We start from the raw sequence: 22142 nt of genomic DNA, 5'->3' as shown, positions 1-22142 counted from the left end.
TCTTTTGTTTGTACCTGAATGTGGATATACTATACTTTTGCGGTAACTTGCATGACCAAGAGGCAGGCAGGAGCTGACCCTTTCGATAGTCTCGCTCGTCTGAACCGCCCAACTGACTGACTGACTGACTGAGCAACTGACAGACAGACGGATTGATTGATTGATTGATTGATTGAATCGAAGTCAAGTTGGCACGCTGGCAGGGCCTGACGTGCAGTGCAGTACGGTTCAGTACGGGGCTGGGGTCCCAGCAAGCTGCGAGTTGTATGGACATGAAGAGTTCGCGAGAGGGACTGACTTCCCATGTGGAGTAAGAGTTGCTCGTCTGTCCCTTTCGGGCCGAGCGTGCTCTGGAGATCTTCAAATCTCGTTGCATACGATTCGCTTGGTCGGCCGGTCTACCCCAGGACAGTAAGCGAGCAGAACACCAGACACGTCCACGCCCACGCCCACGCCCACGCCCACGCCCCCATGGTGCCCTTGCCGAGATACCCTACCTAACCTAGTCGCAGATGCATGTCGTGAGAAAGAAAGGGGAAATGGGGGAAATAATATTAATGGGGAGGAAAATGGGGAGTGAAAACGCTCGTCTCTGCCCGCTGGGGACCCGCTCCCGGGCTTTGTTAGCGTTCGGCATAACGGTTCGTCAAACCGTCAAGCGACAGAATTCCAGCCTCACCTCACCCCTCCCACGCCTCTCTCGCCTTGCCCTCAAAATCTCTCCACATGCCACATGCAGCCACCGGAAAGCCCCCTCAATAATCCCCCCATCTTGCACGCGCGGGCGCAGGCGCGCGGCTCAGGGATCCGTCAAGGTCTCGCCACAAGGCATATCTTTCCTTCCAATCACTGGAACTGACGGCCCGAAGGTTACCAGACCCCAAAGGATCGGTTGGTTGTGTTGGGGCGAGTTAATTGGTGGAATACTGGACACAGGAGCCAGCGAAGAAAATAGACGAGCACGAGGCCACTGCTATGAGGGGAAAGGTGGTGGAATACTTCCTGTCAATTGGTTTCGAAGAATTGCAGGCTGGCCCCAGCCAACGCCACTAAGAACTGTATGGACTCATGCATGAGGTGGCATGCCCGTTCCCGCCCGTGATTAAGTATGGATCCTAATTCAGCGATACCTGCACAAGACATTGCACTTACTGGACATCTGTAATCAACCTTTAATGAATGCGATACCGGTTGTTGAAGGCTATTTGATTATGAGACGCTGGGTGACTGTGAAATTATGCGAGGCGTGTTGGTTGCTTGGCGACGAGGAACGCATTGCCGGTTGGTAGTCCTATCCAAATGATCCTGCATGTCGTGCCAGTCGGCAGGTAAATAAAGAAGGGCCTTCTTGCATATTGCACATGGAGCCGCATAGGGAACCAAAGTAGTTCCGCATGCCAGATCCATGGTAACGTCAACGTCCCAATGCTTTCATAAAACTACTGTATAAAATGGAGAAGCACTGGTATTTTGAACAAGAATAAACAATAACGCACATCGCTCCACGAATAATGTGCCTTACAACTTTCTCTATATCCACTAGCTCCCTCCCCACTTTTTAAATGGTAAGTACGCCGTAAAATTAGACGACCCGTGTGTAAACCTTAGCACTCTCGCACTGACCCGCAACCTTGCAGCAAATGGGTATCCCCAAAAAGCAAACCTGGCTCGTGTTGTCTATCGGGCATTGTTAGCCGCAGGAACTAGCAAGCGACGACCCATATTGATCATTAAACAGATCGTGATGAAGTTCTGATGGTAAGACTCGGGTGAGTTGGCTCTCCCTTATCGCGAAATTGTTCGATTTCCATCTTCTTTTTCCTAACAGCGATTCCGAAATCTCTTGCACTCTGCCATTTGGGTCCAATGTTCGCAACCTCGTCCCGAAGATTATTTTCTTCGGGATCTTCCGACTCCCACCTCACACGCTTCCGGTTAACGTTTTTGAAATCACTCTTCAGATCTACGCTTTCCGCGTCTATCCTCGATACAGAGTCGAGAGTTAAATCGGTAGCCTCACACTCAGCCAGATTGGGTAGAACATTCCTCTCGGATAGCGGTATGGTAGGAGTTGTTGACATGTGTGACACCGAATTGAAGTCACTTGGCGGCTTGTGTTCACGTTGGGTATCTGGACTTTTGCCAAAGATATCGTTTCCGTAGGTCGACATGATCTGAGGCTGAAAAGCCCTTGGATAATTCAAAGTGGCCACGAAAGGTGATCCCGTTTTGCTGAGACCTTGTAGCAAAGTCCGCCTCTGGGACGCTTTTGGAGGACGAAGGTGCCGGTCCAGAGAAAAATATACAGACGAAGTGTCAGGAAACTTTTTCTTGGACCTTGATGCCTGGCGATAATGCTCGTCCTGCTGGCTTTGGCGGGAATGGGGAAGACTTTCAATTACTTCATCATTGTCGCGTTGCTTCCAGAACCGGATTATCTTCGCACAACAATCTTTGATGGCCGCTGCTTCCGAGGGAGGTTTGGTGAACCATGAGTGTTCCAGTGCTTCTGTGGCTGTGAGTCGATCAGCTGCATTGATGACAAGCAGTTTCTGAAGAAACCTCAATGCCCGTAAGGATAAATTCTCCCAGATCTCTTGTTTGGTTCCATCTTCCAATCCATGGAAGAGCTTCACAAGCTCTAGCTGGCTGACTGATGTGCTGTCCCGCGGCAATATAGCATCATTCGTCAACAAGACCGCAGTCACCACACCGAGCGACCACATGTCAACAGCTGAAGTGTAGCCAACATTAGAAGGCTCGATGGTATCTACCTCACTGTTTTATGTCAGACTCTCGTATACATAGCGAAGACCCCAAGGATGCTTCAGCAGCAGAACATACGGTGCGCAATATCCTGGTGTGCCTAGCTTGGACATCATCCTTCCACGATTTTGACGGGCGTCTATTGCAAAGCCAAAGTCGGTCAAGACAACACGACCTCCGAGATCAGTATGCATAATGAGTACGTTTTCTGGCTTGATGTCCCGGTGAACAATGCCTTCCGAATGTAGGTACTGCACGGCCATGACGAGCTGTCTAAGGACAATTCGAGTATGACAATCAGTGAGTGGGCCTCCGTTGGCATCGATGTAAGAGAAGAGATCGCCTCCTGGGGCAAGATCCGTGAATACGTACCTCACTTGGTCAGCTGGAATATTCTGTTTGATTTCCAGTGCACCTACATGGTCGTATCGGAGCAGAACGCTTTTCTGAGGTTGACAACATGGGGCTAAAGTCTGTAAGGACATGCTCAAGGCGAGTGTTCAAGGAATCCTACATGGCTGAGTTGGGAGAGAATGCTTATCTCGCGCTTGACAGTAGCTTTTTCATTCGCAGATAACTCTCTGGTGTCAGTTTCATCGAGTGACTTATTGGCTATTTGTAGTCTCTGATCTGCAGAGCTCCTGAAATCTATGACCTTGCATGCGGTCTGCTTGAACGTTGCCTTCTCGGTCGCCAGGAAAACAGCACCATATTGGCCACTGCCTAACATGCGATTTGATACGATGTACCGGTCTCGAAAGTACTGCGGTCATGAGCGAGCTTCACCCATTGGATATTTCGGCATACCTCCAGATCTTCAGGTTGCCCTTTGTTATCACTCGTCGGGTACCAGGAAGGCTGATACAGTCGGAATCGCCAGTGTGGACGCACTTCGATTACATCGCCATGGCATAGAAGATGTGCAATTCTTTCGCGACCGATCATTCCAATACATAATTCATTTACATACGTACCATTTGTAGACTCAAGATCTTCGCAATAGATCAGAGGTTGTACGGACCGCTCATTTTTGTCGAATATGATAGAGTAGATGCGGAAATGTCTCTTGGAGACAAATGGGCGACTCGTATCATCTGGGATGAAGAATCTATGGCCGTCAGTTTCGCACTTCTAGATTGGTTTGCCGCATACTTCTGGATTGAAGCTGGATCTGAGCCTGGACTTGGACCTGGATCTCTCCCAGCAACCAATTCCGTGCCGTAGATTATGGGTACTTCTATAGAAGAAAATCAGCTAAATGTCGATTATTTAGTACGCAAAATGCCTACCATCTGTAACTTGGCCTTGTAAGTTCTCCCATCTGAGTAATCCTACAGGTTTCTGCGCATTGTTGAGATCCTCATCGTCCTTTGAAACATCACTTTGAAAAGGTCGGGGCATATTGACAGAGGAGAGCATTAATATGAGAATAGTTAGTCTTTAATTAAAACAGTATAGCAATGCATGTCCGGTGGGTACTGGACACCCGTGAAACTTGATTGATGTTCAATATCCTGATCAAGTGTGGACAATGAGGATGATGCCGGAGGACTTGAGGAAGTTCACACTCTCTCAAGACCGCCAAGATTTATCCCAGTTCACGAGTTCATTTTATCACGTGATAAGCCCTAAGCTGAGGTCCGCTTTGGACTAGCGTCTCGCCTAATTTAGCGTCGTTGAAACTGCACATATCCCGCTGGAGGAGCTCAACTTAACCTTCTCAACCAGCTTTCATCACATCACTCAAATCAAAAAGTATGCTGCACTTCCCAAACAATGTCCTGACCTTTACTGACTGTTGATTCAGTGAGAGCTAAGTGGCGCAAGAAGCGAGTCCGAAGACTCAAGAGAAAGCGCCGCAAGACGCGCGCGAGATCGTAAGTTGATGCTAGATCTGTACTTCAACAAATGAAGCAGTTCCTAACTCCCCTCCAGCAAGTAAACAACTCACCACATCCCGATCTCGGTCACCTTACTTCTTGAATGAACACCATGACAACATAACATCCACGATTACGCCATCCCCCGCATCAACTTCTACGCCTTTTTCAACACTCCAGATCAAACACACAGTTTGGGACTACCACTCAGTACAATGACAGCTGGGATGTTCAAGGATAGAGCAGCTTGATGACGCGTTCTCGGTGGCCTTTGGTGGATCGATTTGCTAGGAAGCAGGACCGGTCAAACACTACGTCGGAATGTAAATTGAGGGTTTATCAACCGGGGAGCGATGGGAGGATAGCTGCCGCAGATGCTTGATACCATTGGTTTCCATTGCAGATTACGAAAAGAAGTTTGCCTTCAAAAATGTCTCACTTTGACATGATACAATTGATCCCTGAGTAATGTTATTGATGTGATGAAACGTGAAGTCATGAGAGAAAATCTGTGCCCGGAGCATGTTGATGTTAATATGTGGCAGAGCAACAGCCAGAATATCTGCGTCTACTCTTGCTACATATCCCCAAGCGCCAGCCATTGAGAGCAGCAGTTAAATGGCAACAGTATATGCCTTGCCTGGCCTCGAATCCTGTTCAATTGTGCGGCTGTCGTTCTACCTTTCCCCCGCATTGCTTCAGGCCTTAAAATTGAGGCACAGTACATGTCGGAGAATTATTTTCTGGTTGCCCGACTTTTGAGAAATTTTGGAATTCGTCACAAAAGTTCGACAAGGCTTCAGTCTTACCACAAACGCACGAAATCATGTCAGATTCTGTGGAAAAGGTAAAGAAGAGAAAGAGGAATCCGGATGGGTCTTTGAAACCGAGCAAAAGAGTAGCTATCGAAGATGATAAGGAGATCAGAATTTCCATAACGGATACGGGCAGCGCACCAGTTATAGGTATGTACACTCTCAAGGGCAGAATCTTGAGCGTGATCTTCATGATTTATCATTTCATGGCTTACACGAATAATAGCTTCTACACCTGGGCTGGCACTTCCGACTTCAATCCGCTTAAAACCATACACAAAAGCTCGCAGAAACGTATCCTCCAAGTCGGGAAGCATCGCAGCTAAGGAACTGATTTTACACTCCTCCGAACACCCAAAGCTAGACTATACTGCGCAGGAGGAAGAATCTGGTGGTGTAGATACTCTGCTGAAGCACTATGTGGGAGTCTACGACCCGGAGACTGGCAAGATGGAGGTTATGGAAGCCAGGAAGCTGGTCGTTCGTGGCAGTGTGAGGGCCCAGCAAGCCGTTGCAGAGGATGAGCTATCTCGAGTAAGTTGCAAGGTTCAGAGATGTCAAGGAAAGATGTTGATTATTATTTTAGGATATGCGAGAACGTCGGAACATTCTTGGGCAAACATTCGGTACTAAGAAGGCCCGCAAAGCTATTGCTTCCGTTACAGAGAACGCCATATCCCCCGACAAGTCTGCTAGGAACAAAGACAAGCCTGCAAAGTTCTATGCTACCACGGCAGCCATTCTTTCGAACATGTCTGAAACCACCAAGGGCATGGCCACCAGAGAGGAATTGGCTAAGAGAGTCGAGGATGCAAAACCAAGACCGAAAGCCAACAGAGATGCTACGCACATTCAAGATGTCTATACTGCCAATGATCTAATCGGCAAGGAGATCATGAAGGCTATTCCGGTCAAGGCCTGGCAAGATGCGATCAAAGCCAACAAGGAACTCAAACTCAGCTCCCAATTTGTCGCCTATCGTTTCAGAAAACATGGTTCGAATATTGAGAAGCTCAAGATCTGTCGTTACATGGTTCTCCTGATGCAGGTCTTGAACAATTGCAAAATGATGAGGGGCGTCAGGACCTTACCAAGAAGAGACGAGCTGAAGACTTATCTCGATGATATACCAGAGACGGTTTTGGAGAGCATCAAGCGCAAATTCGCTGATGGGCCTATGATCACGACTTTTGGTGCGGATTTGATTAAAACGCATCTCTGCGCATTGGCATGTATAGTCGACAACTACGAAGTCAACACCTATGACCTGCAGGCGGACTTGAAGCTGGAGACAAAGGAAATGTCGCAGTTATTCATGGAGATTGGAGCAAAGATTGCGGTTCTGGGAGAAGTAGAGAGGAAAAAACTGGGGTTGGAGAAGGCAGTGGCTGCTCAACGAAAGGTCGCGAAGTTGAAGTTACCTCTGGAGTTCCCCAAAGTTTCCTTTGGACGAAGAAAGTAAAGTTATGTCACGGATATCTGTCAAGGCCACGGAATTCTTTATTATAATCCTCTTGAGCTTGTGGCAAATTGTCTGTAAGGTCTATTCGACAAATACACACCGGTGAGACGTCGCTGAGAGTAGCCAGCATTCCATTGGGGATATTTTCGACGCATTTGACTCAAGTAGAGAGGAAAGGGCACCGGTCTTCGCGTTTTCCCAAATCAAAGTACGTGCCAGTGCTGCCACGCCATGCAAAGATGAATGCACCTTGTGTATTCCGCACCTTGTCAGCTCAATTTTTCTTCTATTGCACTAAAAATAACCTTCTCATCATATCAAATATTACTGTAATGAACTTAGCTTCTCTCTCCGAGGACAACCCGAGGTTCCGATGTTCTCTGCGTCAGCTAGTCAGCCAGAAGTCGAAAAAGGAGAATTCAATACCCTGTTCATTCTGGAACATGGCGCTTGAGTACAGGCTCAGTGTATTTGATGACCCTGAGACAAGCAAAGTCGCTCAGCTTGTCCTGTTCTGTTCATCATCCTCAAAGCAGATACATAGGTAAGCCCTGGTGCATCACTGAAGGATGACTTAGAGATTAGATCGCCAAGCCTGAAACGAGGTCTTAGTTCAGAACAAGCATCTCGCATGGCGGGCGAGGGCTGAGCCATCCAGCCATCCCCTCCTCAGCCAAGCCACAGGCCTCTTCATCAAGACGGTCTTTAGAGTAGTCTCTTGAGGCGACGCAATACAGCACAAGGGCAATCTTACTACAGCAAACTGTCATGCAAACAGATTATGTAAGTGACACGATAACAGCTTCTACTGAGGGACTTTTGACGTATCTCGCACGTACTCGGAAAGGCTATGCCGGCCTAAAAAGCCAGCCAATTTTGAATTCGGCATGGCTTTGCCGGTAAGACAATGAGCTGCTGTGGGTGCGAAGCTGACCACGCGTCAGATTCGGCGAAGCTGAATGGGTCCAATCCATGTCGTATCGCAAGCATTACGGCAATGGCAGGGCTGACAGCAGAGGACGGCTTGACGGCTTGAGTTTAAAACCTGAGGATCTCCCCATCGTGGTCTGAGTCTGTCTGCCTCACTTCCATCTGTAAATACCCTTCACATCTCTCCAGCCTTACGCATCATCACCGCAAATACAAGTCTAGCTTGCACTTACAATTTCGCAACTCTCACAATGCCTGCACAAGAAACTCAACAGCCTCAAGCTCAGCAAATGGAGCTCCCAACTACCGCACAAGTCCATGCCGAACAGCCAGTACGTTTCCCAGCCCAGCCTTTCGACATTCGAAAGAACACCTACTAACAGCATCACAGCGTCCAACAGAGCAAATGACAGCTGAGTCAGTGAGCATGCGTGGAGGTGGAGGTGGTGATATCTGCTGCGGGCTGTAAGTCATCTGCACTTCTCGTGTGATCTGTTGGCGCACCGCATGCTGACTGTCTGTCTGATTCAGGTGTGCCGGTCTTGCCTGCTTTGAATGTCTCGAATGCTGCTGCTAAACGCACCGCGAACTTTTTCATTACGGCGCGGGATTGATTTTATACCCTGGATGGACGACTTTTCTGTATTGATAAGAGATGTAGTGGTTGGCTCGAATGGTCATGGGTTGGGATGGGGGGTACAGAATTTAAGATCTTTACAAACTTGTCCTATCTTTCGTTGTTGGTGTGATTGTGTACTTTTCTGATCTGCTATCGAGTGGGCATGAGACAGAGATCCTCTTCATGTGGGTGGAGAAGTCGTCCTGGTTGCTCTTGTCTTTCTCAGTCTGATACCTAGTAGGTCCCTTCAGGCCAATGGGCCCAAAATGGTTTCTCGTCATCAGTCAAGCGGATTTTGCCACTTTTTTCCATTTAAAAGAAATATAAGGGGTTTAATCATCACAGGCTTTCTGTCTTCTCATTTTTATCTGGAACGTTGTACTGCTGTCGTCGTTTAGACAAGCTTGTTGCCAAGGCTGCTACTGCTCGGCAAAGTGATCACAGTGGTTGGCAGCTTCACACGTAAGCATTCTAATTCTGCGAAGTTGAATCATAGTTGATGACTTAAGAGCAGGTCAGCTTTGACCAATAAGTGTGGATTAGAAGTGATTCAGCGACTCTTGATTATTTGCTGTAGGAAGCCCAGGTGGCGAAGCTGAGCTGTCATGGCTGTTCGTCAATACCAGAATCCTGTTATACCACGGAAGAGCGCCGTGAAAGTGACTGACTGCCCTCGGAGAAGGAATCAAGTAGTCATTCATGAATTAAAAACATATTAGAGATGGATTTCCTGCTATTGCAAGCCATGCCTGCGTGTGCCTAAATGCCCATCGCATCACCTCTCTTCTAGCTCTGACCCTGATCAACCACTACAGCTCACTCGTATTTGTCATCCTTAAAACCTCAGTAGCCAATACTTCAGCGTGGAAAAGAGCATCCAAAATAGAACGGGGCCATATATATCATATCCGATATCTCTCCTCACCACTAGACTCGGCAGCATTCTAGGCACAGACTGGCATTGTGGTTTTGAAAAGAACGTCATTTTTCAAGCAAGTGGTATCAAGAGCAAAGGCAAAAACCAAAGAATAACCCAAGAGATAAGAAAGGACGAAGCAAGATGGAGCAGCTAAAACATCCTCAAGGTAGTAGCATAATAACCCAACAGGCTTTCAACAGAGCAAAAAGCCCATCCGGATTTCAAACAACCAGCAGTGAAAAGACTAAGTAAGAGCAGGAATTCTCAAATCATGAACAGAGAACAAGGAGAAGGCTAGTCACCAAGTTTCCGCTCCGTCCTCTCAAACATTACGATATTTCCAATCGATTCATAAAGAGCGAAGTACGAACTCCGCATATATCAAAAGAAGATGTTTCCCATCGGACCTCGGACAGTAAATACAACCCTTGGCCCAACTCCACCTCGGCACGCTAGCGATGCTGGCAGAAAATGTTATCGGGATCGATAAGCAGCAAAAACCCGTTCTAAATCCACATGCATTTCTCGTTCATCCAATCAGCATCTCAGGATTCCAGTTCTTACGATGCGGCCTGGATTTCTTTGCATCAAAATATGTTATGCGCTCCTCCACCTTACTACCTAGTTTTCTCCTTCTTGTTTTACTAGTTACTTCATTTACTTACTTTCTCTCTCCTTTCAAGGCATATTGTCTTGACGGACAGATAATTGCAATTCCAACATCCATATCAAGTAAATGCGCACCTCTCTTTTGCCCCTCCTCCTCCAAGCCTCCCGCCTCGCCGCAATCAACAACCCCTCCAACATACACATCTTTCCACGGATCCCCGCGCCCTGCTATCTCATCTGCCGCCGCGCATTCACCTGTTCTCCCCCATCACAGCAGAACTTCCAGGGTATAATGGCGGAGTTGAGACAGGAAGAGATATGTGAGGAGGTAGAGCGACTCGCAAAGCCTGCCGAGAGCGAGGCAGAGATATTGAATGGTGAGAAAGGGCCGGTTGTGAAGCCCGAGGGGAAAGTTGCGCAGGAGCAGAAGAAAGTGGAGGAAAAACTGCCGAAGTTGAGTGCTGCGGAGTTCAGAGCTTACAATTCTATGGCTGAGCATATGGAATACTTCGTAAGTATTCTTCCTCCTTTCGGAGCTGCTCCGTAACGAAATCTGTCTCTAAGAAGTATAAGAAGTTGTAGTAGGACAATGTACTAACAGTAAAACAGCACAACCACTTCCGCCAATCTTGGACCCTCCTCTACACAGCCTGCGAAAACAACAAACGCCCTTCAAACATGTCCCTCAAACAATTCCTTTCCACGGGTATCCAATTCTGCTCCCACCTATCCACACACCACGCCATAGAAGAACAACATATCTTTCCCGTCCTAGCACAGAAAATGCCGGAATTCAAGAATGGGAAGAATGCGGCGGAGCTGCTGAGACAGCATAAAGAGATACATAAGGGTATGGATGCGTTTGAGGAGTATTTGGAGAGGTGTAGGAGTGGAGAGACGGAGTTACAGTTGAGCGTATTGAGAGAGAAGATGGATAGTTGGGGGAAAGTTCTTTGGACACATTTGGAGCAGGAAGTTAAGACGCTAGGAGCGGAGAATATGAGGAAATATTGGACAGTTGAGGAGATGAGGAGGATGCCAATGTAGAAGTTCAGGTAGGATGCCATTGGGGTAGATCACATAGATAAGGAGATACACATGTAGCAATCTTAGGCCCTTTATGTGGCCGGGAAAGATAGAAGAGATGGAACAGATCAAGATGTACTTGCATAACTTAGTTACATCAAAATTCAGACTGGGCTATGCAAAAGGCCGCTATCCGTACGTCCCAGACGTGTAACCACCCAGACACACAGATATTACATATATTTATTGGCCAAACAGCCCCCAGAAGATACTCCTCGCCCCATCTAGATGTTATGCATGCATGCAAGAGAACTCCGCTCGGTGGTATATATGGTGATGCAACAGGATAGGATATCGAGTCGAGATTTTTTCGCAAGTCCAGAAAAATAAAATGGTCGTCATAATGTCGTCGTAATATTGATTTCTTCAGATTTCCTGTACCCAAACCTGGAGAGTTTCAGTTAGCGAAAGTAGGAGATGGCGGGAAGAAATTAGCAGACTCACCTCCATTTTGCCCATGTCCAGTCGCTCCTTCTTCGCATTTGATTTCACGCTCATAATTACCATATCCAAATCATCTTGATCGCCCATGGTAATCATGTCCCCGTTTGGCATATCGTCGTCACGGACCTTGATCTTGAAACGTTTTCGTAACCCGAATTTCTCACGGATCTTGTCAACCAAATCGGGGAACTCGACTGCTACTCCGATCATGATGTAGCGAACATCTTCAGAATGAACCTTGATCCTAATCTTGCGAATGTCTGGTCTCCTTGATTGGCCACGTCCAGATGATGACGGAGCACGTGCCCTCGGAGGTGCTCGACTACCAGATACCATCTCAAAGTCGTTCTCGTCAAATGAGCCATCGTCGTAATCGCTAGCAAATTCTTCCTCCTCTTCGATATACTTGGGTTGTGGCCTTCGTGCGTTTCCAGCTGGTCGGCTTCCTCGAGAATTTCTTGCTCCGCTCGAGTACATGTCGTAGAGTTCTCCTGGGTATTCGTCTTCCTCCTCTTCCTGTGACCGTCTCCGAGGTTGCTGTGGTCGCGAGCGTGAAGAATCTCTAGTTGAGAATTGTCGTGCTGGAGGAGGTCTGGCTTCTGAAGCTGCGCGCTGTGTACCTATACGTTGTGCCTGTGGACTCATTCTTTCTTCTCGGACCTCGTACCTCTCATTAGGTCTGGCCTTCTCGATGTTGAGCTTGGCAGGCATTGGCTTGGGTCCATTTCGCACAGAAGCTCCCCGGCTCATCTGACTTGAACCTTGAGACTTTTCCGACTCGGGAGGTGGTGTTGGTGGAAAGACATTTCGGCCGAGTGGAGGCTCTGATTGTTGACGTTTGCTTTGGAGCCCAGGCTTTACGAGATTCGTGGCAGCGAAAGAAAGGTTCTCAGGTGGCCTGTCGTCCTTCACATCAAGTTTACCAGCCTGTTGCTAAAAGTGTGAGTAATAGTGCTGTAAACACCACGGGGAGTACGTACGTTCTTGATCTCTGATCCTGCGAAGCCAGTGAAAGCATTTGCGCGATCTGATGCTGCAACCAAGCGAGCCTTTCCTAGATAATCCTTCGTCTTCAAATTCTTGACTTTCGCCTGATTCGGTCGGTAGACAACACCGACGGGAATTGAGAAAACCGTGTAACCCTATCTTTTGTTAAAAAAATGTTGGATCAGCATTTCTCTGGAGACGTACCTCTGCTTCCTCACGAATAGCCTCATCAATAACATTGTGGTCTTCGACAACCTTCTCCTTGACCGCGAATGAGAAATCCTGCATTCCAGCTTCCTTCTGCTGTAGATATATGTAGCATAAGCCTCGGTTGAACAGCACCTCGCAAGAATATAGCTTGAACATGAGTCCCAGTTGTGCATAGTCGATCATGTTGTTTCCTCTCAGATACAGCAATGTGTCGTTGAAATTCGCCAAAGCCTCCTCGAAGTCACCAACCAAGAAATTCGATACACCTTGCTGGAAATATGCCACGGCGAGGTATTGATCCAGACGGACTGCTCTTTGATAGCACTCAACCTGGGCAATGTTAGCTTGCAAACTTCGGACGAGAGCGTAGTATGCTACGAACCGCCTTCTCGTGCTCTCCGAGCGTCGCATGAATAACGCCACAATTGAACAGAATTTTTGAAGTATCTGAAATGCCATCGAACTCCTTCAACGCCTCGTCGAACTCATTATTATCGTAGTGGCCGAGGGCTGCCACCCATGTCTCGATTTCCTGTTTTGGATCAGCATCCCAGCCGAGGTCCGTACTGGACCAGAACCTACCTGCTTCAAGGACATTATTAAAATATGGTACTTGCAGACTCAGTCTTGCAGTTTTCAAGTCGCTGGTCGCTCGAAAAGCGACCAGCCGTTCGTCGGTGGGGAACACGAGGTTGGGCACGAGTCGTGGACCGAGATTCCTCCAGAAGAAATGATATGGTGCTGTGTGGTTCCGACTTGCGATGCGTCCTTCTTTCTTCCCTGCGCTGCTTGTCCTCCAAAGTGCGATGTTCTCGAGCCTCAATGTCTTCAGGCGGGTGGCTGATCGACTGGCGTATCGTGGGAAGCGGTGGTATATTACTTTAATTCGAGAGGCCTCGTTGATGAGTCGCCGACTGCTGTTTGTTCTGGCTTGTGGGTATGGTTGATTGTTGATAGAGAGCGTACTGGTGATCCGAACAGATTCATGGAGAGTCGGTGAGTTGTAAAAGATTGGAAGTTCCACCGAAGTGATGTTGGCAAAGGCAAGGCAAGGTACGATCTCGCTGGCTAGCAGTTGGATGAGGTCGAAGTCAGGTCAGGTCAGATGGATTGGATTGGAGTGTGGGATGAAGAGATGAGTGGGCGACGGGCTAGCGCAGCGCGTAACACGATTGAATTGGGAGAGGGGGTCCTTGTCCTTGGGCCCTGTCGAGGCCCTGTCGAAGGCCTGTGGGGACTTGTTATGCACGCGGGAGCCTGCGTCGATTGGCACGTCAGGGCTGGGCCGGCGATGTGACGAGCCTGAGTCCCGGGAGCGAGGGAGCGGAGCCACGGTGCAGCTACTCGTAGCTATTGTGTGATGTTCAAAGATCAAGACAGTAGTGCGGTGATTGTGGATGAGATGTGGATTGCTAGTCTGAGGTGATTGAGATCGAGTAAGGTCAGTATTAAATCAAGTGAAGTGATGCATGTGTTCTTGCAAGCGATGTGCTACCAGATGGTTTGGACTGGCTGGACTACAAAAATGGATTCGCTAAGAGTATCAACAAAAGTCCCGGGCATTCGCTGCTTCAAGAAGGAGACGAGATAATGACTGAATGGACGATACGATGCGGATCAGTCACGCTCTGCTCCGTACGATCTCGGGCTGATTGGAGCGTGGTGCTGAGGATATGATTGATGGTGACAATGATCAAATCTAATAAGTAATGAACCAGTCCCGAGAATGGGGTTCATCGCCCTGTACGGAGTAGGCTGGATAGTGTTTGGCTCTTGCATGGGAATAGCCACGGCCTTGAGTCCAGCCTGCGGTCTGCAACGGAGGATCACCACCAGCAGTCACGCCACCAACATTTACGAATAACCTCACCTGCAAAGCCCACGTTGTTTGGTCGCAACATTCCCAGAGACCACAAGCAAATCCCCGTATTGGTCCGATGTCGAAGATCTCGAAGAGGCCACAGAACATCGTAAGCTTCAAAGCAGCGAGTGTTCCAAGATCGTGAAGTCCCAGCCATTGGTTCGACAGTGGGCGCTTCTGGCACGCAAGGCGTTCCATGGGCGCGTAGCCTGTGCCCCTCGGCTCGATGCGTGCCTAATCACAGTGGAGTTCAGTAGGCGAAGTATTGGCTGCTTCCATTTTAAGCTTGAAGACAGGCGACAGGATGACTTGCACAATCAGCAAGATAACGAATACGCGATAGTCGCCGTCTTTGACCACATTTCCCGTACAGTACAGTACATTTGTTCTGCTGTGCTGTGCCATAGGTGCTTGCAAAATAGCAACAATATCACACTGCAGCAAACCTGCCTGTGGCCGCTTATCACAAGCGAGCGGGCATTCAGGGGCTCGAGCTCTTCCACGTCACTTGTCCTCACTTCCACTGCGAACATCAACGTAACCCCCGTCAATACTTCCTCAATAATATGTCAAGGCTCGTTTGCGATCCCTAGAGATGCGTCGTCTGTCCTGCCCAGCCCCATCAAATAAGCTCGTGTCGTTAAATCATCGAGCACTGTTTCGACCCCTCCCTTGAGCGCAGGCATACTGGTCTCAGGGGAACAGCCGAAACTCGCTTATCCTCGAAGGCTGTTTGAGATTGTCGTGAATCCCTTCAACCAAGGCCCGGGTCGGACACTTTCTCCCCTGCCTGGCAGATCGACCTCCATTCCTCGATATTCAGCCTCGCGGCACTGCCATCGCATGACGCTGGGCAGATCGCCAAAACAGGAGCCTCCCGAGTCCGTCTCAACTTTAACGGACCAAGCCCCCATCCCATGTTGCCGGTCTGGGCATCCTGCGACCCTGTCTTGCAAGAAGGGAACAAGAAAAGTTAAGGTTCGTTTGGAACGCGAATTGATCTTCATCAAGGCAGGACGGGACGACGAACAAGCAATTCAAGGATTTCGAAGAGGACCCCCGCTCACCAGGACTCGAGACATCACCTGAAAACGCATTAAAGCTTGACGTTTGACAGTTGCCTTTAGGAGATTAGTCCTGTCATCCAAGGTTAAATGCGTTTGTTCATCAGATTGTACAAGCATTTGCAATCGTTCTGTCGAACTATTATCAGGCCACTTTTTGAGCATCCAAGAAGTCTGGCAGGCCACTTCTCGTCCGATATATAAAAATCACAACATGCCCTTCTTCACTTCGTCCTTTCTTTCTTCCCACAACGTCTTGCCGGAGCACGAGCACACCGTTTTGTCGTTATCCCAGACGCCTGCGCTTCGAGCAATCACACCGACGAGCGTATCCGCATCGTTCTTCTCAAACTTGCAATCGCCCTCATGCTGTTTCGATACTACCATCCCCCTTCCAATCATCTCCCAGATCTGGATTGGCTTATCAAGGAACACACTTCCAACGCCATCCTTACCTACCTGCACAGTCCCTAAGAATCCTCTTGGCTTGAGAGCACCTTCCTTCGGATCAGTCCAGATCCCCCTAGTTGAGATTGCACCATTTGAGATGTCTCCCGTCTCTCTTACCGTAGCCCAGTAGCTACCTGGTGACAAGCCTCTGATTGTAAGATCGATGAGAGTCAGATCTGGAGAAACCTGAACCATCCGTGCCAGTCCCTTCACTTTATCTGATACGGTTGTTGAATGTGTCTCAAGAATGCACACCGCCGCACCTAATCAAATCCTTCAGTTAAGAGCAAAATGACCTTAAGTCTGTGTTACTGACTGTTTGAGCCGCCCGTGCCCCGTAGAATTGCATCTCGTCCAGTAGACTGTATGGCTGCAACAATGGCGGAAGGAGCCGCTTCGAATGAGGTGTTAGTACCTGGCGTTCATGCCGGCCAGTGTTGTTCAGATTGGGACGAACCTGTGCCCTCGATGGTCACGAGCTGATCTTTAAGGTTTGCCTCAACTTTGTGGATTCCGCTGAGTTTGTGCAATGAACCTGAGATGTCTTTAATACAGCTTTCGCAGGTCATGGGTACCGCAAATAAAGTCTGAGGATGGTCAATATCTGCACACGAGGGCCAAGTCATGTAATGGGTTCACTGACCTGGAAAGGAGTAGTGATCACCATTTTGAACGTTGTGTTCTTCAAAAATGTTAAAGAGTGGACTGATTTCTTCTGGTTTATTCAATAGTCTGAGCGAAGCTTTTAAAACAGTGTAGAGAAGTCGCAGAAGTTATAAGTTGTGTGGTAGAACTGATGATTTCAAATCTGGGCCGAGCTCGCTTCAGTGCTCATTGCTATTCTGCCGTTCCTCACCGAGCAGACCGGAGCCGAAATAGACCTAGCGTTCAAAAGTGTACTCTTACTATCGCAAGTACACAGGAGCTGAATCAAAGCACAGTTCACGATTTCCACTTTCTCCTTCCACGACCTCCACAACTAGTCAATCAGACCACGGGCTACTTGTCAAGATGTCACAAACAAATGGATTGGTACGAAGTCTCTGTCACAACGAGATGCATAACTAACAGCAACTTTAGACCAAACTTGCCTACTCAAGAACATGGCATCACATCTCAGCCACAACACCTCACCATGCCCTCTCTACGATTCGACCTCTTCCCTCCGCACAATCAAATGAACTACAACCCCCCTCCCTAGGTCGTCTCGCCTCCCGGATCGCCATCCTGCTCATGGGCAAGCACAAACCAATCTGGGACCCATCAACAGACTGCGGCGATTACGTTGTAGTAACGAACTGCTCAGAGCTACACACGACAGGCAAGAAGCGGTGGCAGAAACTTTACTACAGACATAACACGCGGCCTGGTAGTCTGAAGAGCGTGTCGATGGATGAGCTGATGGCAAAACTGGGTGGTGCCGAGGTGCTGAGGAAGGCCGTCAGCGGAATGCTGCCGAAGAATCGGTTGAGGGATGATCGGTTGGCGAGACTAAAGGCTTTTGAGGGGGAGGCGCATCCGTACAAGGAGAATATTGTCAAATTCAAAGGGAAAAGCATGATTGCGGAATGGCCTAGCGGGGCGGAGGAGAAGAGTACAGAGGTCAGGTTATAAGGAGCAGATGAAATGGAAATGTATATTATACGGGAAAGTGCATTGCTCGGTGTACATCATGATGGAGACTTGAGAAGATACTTGGGAAGCATGGGAAACAATGGGACTTGTACGATTCAGTTGGTTTCCGAACCACATTGGCAAAGACCGGAATTGTGAGAGAAGGCCGGAAGGCTGGAAATGCCATATTCCAATATGGCGTCTTCCGGTCATTTATTCTCATCAGTCTGATTTGCATATCGATCCCCACCCTGGTAGCCCGATAAGTGTCCACCTGCCGAGTAAGAGTAGTCGATCATTGCCCTTGCCAATCTGCCTTGCTAGATTTGTTTTGATCGGAGCTGCGTCAAGTGAAGTAGTCATTGAGCCTATTAACAGGCGCATCGCTTCTTTTGCCCTGTCTGCAAGCCTCATCTGAAGATATCCTATAAACAGGTCCCAGTCCGTCCAGACTGTACACAGCGTGTCGGGCGAGGCGTATAGATAGTCATTGCAGCGCCAGCCTTGCACGTCTGTCTGATCTTAACCCTAATTCTGCTTTTTCCCACCATGCACCTGCGTACAGATGACGAGTATCTTGCCCACGTTCAAGTCTTTTTGATGCCTGACCTGCGGTTTCCTGAAGGGTAGTATGCCTTATGGCGTTCTTGGAGATCCTTCATTGGTGTCGCTTGCAGGTTTCTTGTAGCCCCAGGGGTCGGGCGTAGAGCAGGGCTGCAAGGCAATCAACGACATCACACGCTCGTTTTGAGGATATAATAAGCACATTCCCTTCTTACAGCCGTCAACTGCTGCGTCTCTGTCCACCGTTCTACCTAATCTTTTCCCTACTCCTCGAATCGGTAGATCTCCAGGCTAGTATAGATCTCTCAGCCATGGATCAAGCGGCGTTGCAGTCAGTGTGTCACCTTGAACGACAGAAGATCGATTGCTAATGCTTCAGCCGGATAGATTTGAAACGAACGCTGGATCGTCTGGAAGGACGAGTTGCTCCAACGACATCCGGAAAGAGTAAGTAACTTCCGGCCCAACTTATCAACGCATTTTCCTGGTACCAAACTGTCGAGTTCTGGATCTCTGGTTAAGCACAAATCAATTTCGACAAATCCTCACTTCCATTCCAGGCGTTCTTGGATGATATCGAGCTACTATCGCTGGCCAATAACCGGTCTATAGGCTTTGGTGGGTCCCTTGACGACCCGATATTCGCGTCACCAGGCGCCAATTCCAAATCTTGGAAGTCGAACTTGGATCAATGATTCCGATTCAATATATATTGACCATTACTCCGCGGTCGAAGATCACCGCACCTTGAGTCCTCGAGGCTGGTCTACTTCGGTGCTTTCAAGCAAAACCAAGTATGTATCACGTCATTTTGATATTCAGGCCATGATTTTTGGAATATTCCTTTTCAGACATGAGTGAACAGTTTACCTAAGACTGTTTATTGGTCGGCGTTCCAATCGGATATCTACAACGTACAATACTGCCACTGATGTGGCGTCTGATATCCAAATCTGGAAGTCATTATGACGAAATCATGCTATTCGAATCGCATTGGACGGAGACATGGATCTCACAAACAACCTCTCATTCTGTAATCGCGGTGACTTGCATTCGGGACTGAATACTAACGTGTTTGGGTGGTTAGTGAATCGCCATGGGTATCAAAGAACAAGTTTCCAGGTAAGCAATCCATTACCAATGACTGCATACTAATCGCTGACAAGCTTGGTAATCCCAAGAAATGACATCTTTTGGAATCGAATATGCGCCAAATTTGCTAGGCGAAAATCTCGACCCCCACGAGATAGGCCTGCAAACTTTTTGGACCGATGGAGATGCAACAAACGAGCCTGTTGGAGATCTATGGGCTTTGCTTGGAACAAGCGACGGTACACAAAGCCTCGCTGAGCATTGGTATAAATGTCTCCTGGACCTCCAAAAACGTTGCCTACGGCCATATAGCGCATTTCTGGGATCTGTCAGGGAACAAATGGCCGGGTCGAATTTGGCTGACTCATAACAGGACGGAGCAGCTCTCGACGACTACCCTACATCCCCAATCGAGCAACGACATGTCACCGGCGACACCCAGAACCTGTCAGTGGGCTGGCTGTCCCGACAAAAGAGTCTTTCGGCAAGAATCTGCTTTTCGGTAAGCTTCAAAGCCCTAGATACTTGCCAGCATGCTGATCTCTTCCCCAAGAAGGCATATGAATAAACACGAAAGACCCTATAAATGCACTACATCAAATTGTAAGGCAAGAGAGTTCACAAATCCGGGTGATCTCAAGAGACATCAACGTACCGTTCACTCAAAGGGCGCGTTCTTCTGCCCAATTTCTTCCTGCAAACGGCATGCAAGAGGTTTTGGAAGGAAGGATAATAGAGATGAGCACTTGAAACGGGTACATTCTCAAGACGTTCCACCGACTTCAGACTCACCGGAGAGTCAGACACCGGACAGTGAAGGAGATATTCGAGAAGCTGGTATATCAGTGACAGATGAGATCGTTCTTGGTGTGAGTGTAGAAGGGTTGCAGCGAAGAACTCCTTCGCTCACCGCCAGTAAGCTTCCATGGGTTGCAAAATTGCAAGAGCTCAAAGGTGCAAAAGCTGCTGCTATTGCGAAGGTGAATTCGAGATTTGATAAGGATATCGAAGCTCTGGAGCGTGTGCTGTCTCTTTCGTGAATCTTGTCTTCTGATTGCATTTTATGGCAGTGTAAACAAACTTAAGCGAGACAGACTCTATCCATCAAAATGAAAGTATTTTTCGCACCATACCATTACTACCTCCACATCACGCCTCATACCTCCCTCTATGATTCCAAAAGAATGCCACAACGATAATATTGTGTAACAGCTTCAACGTTCCTGCCACAACGAACGCCACCCAAAACAGTCCGGATCCAGCAAACTCCCCCGTCAAAAACAATCCCGCACAACATCCCACAGTCTTAACCACAGTGACTAATCCCATCACACTCGTTCTCTCCTCATTCAGAACTCCGCCCGCAATGAACGCCTGTCTCGGCGCACTATCAATTTCTCTTAGCACAATTCGCACCATGAATAAACCCAGCGCCAGCGTCCGATTATTCGGCGCTGAGATCATAAGAAGCGAGACAGATGTAACTGTATGACACAGCACCATCGTGGGAACTTGACCTAACGCTCTAGAGAGAGGCGAGGAGAGCAAGTTTAGGAAGGATGATATAATTGATGCGATGAATATAGCGAGACCAAGGGGACCTTCAGCAATGTTGTATTCGCGCTTGAAGAAATAAGTCATCCAAGTTATTTGGGCGAGTCCGGATCCAATGTAATCTGGTGTTATGGCGAGACTCACTTTCCAGATGAAGGAGCGAGATTCCGGGGTGAACATTGGGGTCTCTTCTTTCTCTTCTTCGTCGTCCTCATCGATATTGGGTTCAATGAGTGGCTGTACAGATATTGTGTTGTACGTCTCGTGTTGATGTCTATTCTCGTATAGAAGTGCACGAGTCTCTTCCTCTGGTGCCATGATATCGGCATCTGTCAGCAACGCTGATGGAGTATGTAGCTCCACCTGTGAACTAGTACACAGAGTGCACACGAGCTTCAGGGCGCCAACCGCTGCATAGCATAAGAATATCAAGCGGTAGACATCCAGAGACAGGAGAGCATGCTCTGCTTGGAGGTAATCGATCAATAAACCGGTGAGGAGTGTGCTGGCTGCCATGCCCACCATACCCAGAAGTGTCCACCAGGCGAAGAAGTCATTGCAGTTCGAGGATGTGCTTAGACGCGCTATGGCGGATTCTTCAATGGCTTTGAACGGGTCAACTTCGTTTGCGCTGTGTATCAGACATCAGCTTTCTTCAAGTTCGGCTTGGGTTAGGATTGAGCTTTGGGGCTTTATCTTCTGGAGAGTCGGCTGGAATTCGTCAAAGATGAACATACCTCGGGTTGATCACCCCTAAGATACTCGCTGCCAGCAAGGACCAATAATCCTCCAGCACCGCAAAAGCAACTCCACTCCCCATCATCAAAATGCTGCCCACGGCCATTGTCATCCTGACTCCCATACCGTCACCTATAACAGTCAAGATCGTACTAACGCCAATATCACCCGCCAGGGTCAACGTCATGAAGAGTCCTATTCGCGTGTCTGATATCCCAAGAGCTGCAAGATAGAGTACGAGAATGAGTGTCGTGCCACCGTAGGCAAACATTCGAATCATACGAGAGAGTATCAGGAGTTTGAGATCTGGGCTGGAGGACCATACCTGTGGGAGCAGAGAAAGTAAGCCATTGGTCTCTGTAAGTTTGCAACGGAGGAGTTTCAGGAGCATTATTTGGGCACTCGGAAACAGCGTCTGAAAGAGGGGCTTACTGAATCAGCACCAAGAGAATTGCTAATAACTTTGATTGTATTAGAG

The 22142-nt window shown here is 48.3% G+C and overlaps 10 protein-coding genes across 11 annotated transcripts; 5 read left to right on the top strand and 5 right to left on the bottom strand.

The window, feature by feature from the left end:
• Positions 1-1730: 1730 nt before the first annotated feature.
• Positions 1731-4167, bottom strand: MEK1 (Meiosis-specific serine/threonine-protein kinase mek1; the record flags this gene model as incomplete). Its single annotated transcript, XM_058506966.1, has 7 exons — positions 1731-2778; positions 2845-3138; positions 3186-3232; positions 3281-3529; positions 3574-3874; positions 3919-4003; positions 4056-4167. The coding sequence occupies 7 exons, from the start codon at positions 4165-4167 to the stop codon at positions 1731-1733; spliced, it is 2136 nt and encodes a 711-aa protein (XP_058357696.1).
• Positions 4168-5472: 1305 nt separating this feature from the next.
• On the top strand, positions 5473-6923 carry RPA49 (DNA-directed RNA polymerase I subunit rpa49; the record flags this gene model as incomplete). Its single annotated transcript, XM_058506965.1, has 3 exons — positions 5473-5611; positions 5688-5995; positions 6048-6923. The coding sequence occupies 3 exons, from the start codon at positions 5473-5475 to the stop codon at positions 6921-6923; spliced, it is 1323 nt and encodes a 440-aa protein (XP_058357695.1).
• A 1181-nt stretch (positions 6924-8104) lies between these two features.
• ONS95_013318 (uncharacterized protein) lies at positions 8105-8322 on the top strand (the record flags this gene model as incomplete). The annotated part of the gene is made up of 2 exons (XM_058506964.1): positions 8105-8185; positions 8245-8322. 2 exons carry the CDS (start codon positions 8105-8107, stop codon positions 8320-8322), a joined length of 159 nt encoding a protein of 52 aa, XP_058357694.1.
• Positions 8323-10127: 1805 nt separating this feature from the next.
• Positions 10128-11047, top strand: ONS95_013317 (uncharacterized protein; the record flags this gene model as incomplete). The annotated part of the gene is made up of 2 exons (XM_058506963.1): positions 10128-10511; positions 10610-11047. 2 exons carry the CDS (start codon positions 10128-10130, stop codon positions 11045-11047), a joined length of 822 nt encoding a protein of 273 aa, XP_058357693.1.
• A 405-nt stretch (positions 11048-11452) lies between these two features.
• On the bottom strand, positions 11453-13324 carry ONS95_013316 (uncharacterized protein; the record flags this gene model as incomplete). The annotated part of the gene is made up of 6 exons (XM_058506962.1): positions 11453-11473; positions 11531-12457; positions 12511-12672; positions 12722-13057; positions 13110-13259; positions 13310-13324. 6 exons carry the CDS (start codon positions 13322-13324, stop codon positions 11453-11455), a joined length of 1611 nt encoding a protein of 536 aa, XP_058357692.1.
• Positions 13325-14426: 1102 nt separating this feature from the next.
• On the bottom strand, positions 14427-14786 carry ONS95_013315 (uncharacterized protein; the record flags this gene model as incomplete). The annotated part of the gene is made up of 1 exon (XM_058506961.1): positions 14427-14786. One exon carries the CDS (start codon positions 14784-14786, stop codon positions 14427-14429), a length of 360 nt encoding a protein of 119 aa, XP_058357691.1.
• Positions 14787-15859: 1073 nt separating this feature from the next.
• On the bottom strand, positions 15860-16769 carry CCS1 (copper chaperone; the record flags this gene model as incomplete). The annotated part of the gene is made up of 4 exons (XM_058506960.1): positions 15860-16365; positions 16419-16496; positions 16560-16689; positions 16746-16769. The coding sequence occupies 4 exons, from the start codon at positions 16767-16769 to the stop codon at positions 15860-15862; spliced, it is 738 nt and encodes a 245-aa protein (XP_058357690.1).
• Positions 16770-16912: 143 nt separating this feature from the next.
• Positions 16913-18017, top strand: MRPL23 (54S ribosomal protein L23, mitochondrial). The gene is made up of 2 exons (XM_058506959.1): positions 16913-17134; positions 17183-18017. The coding sequence occupies exons 1-2, from the start codon at positions 17114-17116 to the stop codon at positions 17714-17716; spliced, it is 555 nt and encodes a 184-aa protein (XP_058357689.1). The 5' UTR covers positions 16913-17113; the 3' UTR covers positions 17717-18017.
• ONS95_013312 (uncharacterized protein) lies at positions 18018-20591 on the top strand. 2 transcript variants are annotated; one of them, XM_058506957.1, is made up of 4 exons: positions 18018-18611; positions 18668-18727; positions 19746-19874; positions 19926-20591. In XM_058506957.1, exons 1-4 carry the CDS (start codon positions 18592-18594, stop codon positions 20410-20412), a joined length of 696 nt encoding a protein of 231 aa, XP_058357687.1. In that variant the 5' UTR covers positions 18018-18591; the 3' UTR covers positions 20413-20591. The 2 variants fall into 2 exon arrangements, with proteins under 2 accessions (XP_058357687.1, XP_058357688.1); XM_058506958.1 differs by having other exon boundaries at positions 18668-19402; positions 19462-19874.
• ONS95_013311 (uncharacterized protein) lies at positions 20522-22055 on the bottom strand (the record flags this gene model as incomplete). The annotated part of the gene is made up of 2 exons (XM_058506956.1): positions 20522-21557; positions 21664-22055. 2 exons carry the CDS (start codon positions 22053-22055, stop codon positions 20522-20524), a joined length of 1428 nt encoding a protein of 475 aa, XP_058357686.1.
• Positions 22056-22142: the final 87 nt, after the last annotated feature.

This window comes from Cadophora gregata, assembly GCF_030347475.1.
Source record: "Cadophora gregata isolate MNR1 chromosome Unknown scaffold_7, whole genome shotgun sequence".
Classification (NCBI taxonomy): Eukaryota; Fungi; Ascomycota; class Leotiomycetes; order Helotiales; family Ploettnerulaceae; genus Cadophora; species Cadophora gregata.
Note: the sequence above shows the minus strand (reverse complement) of the source record. Positions and strands in the feature narration are given on the sequence as shown.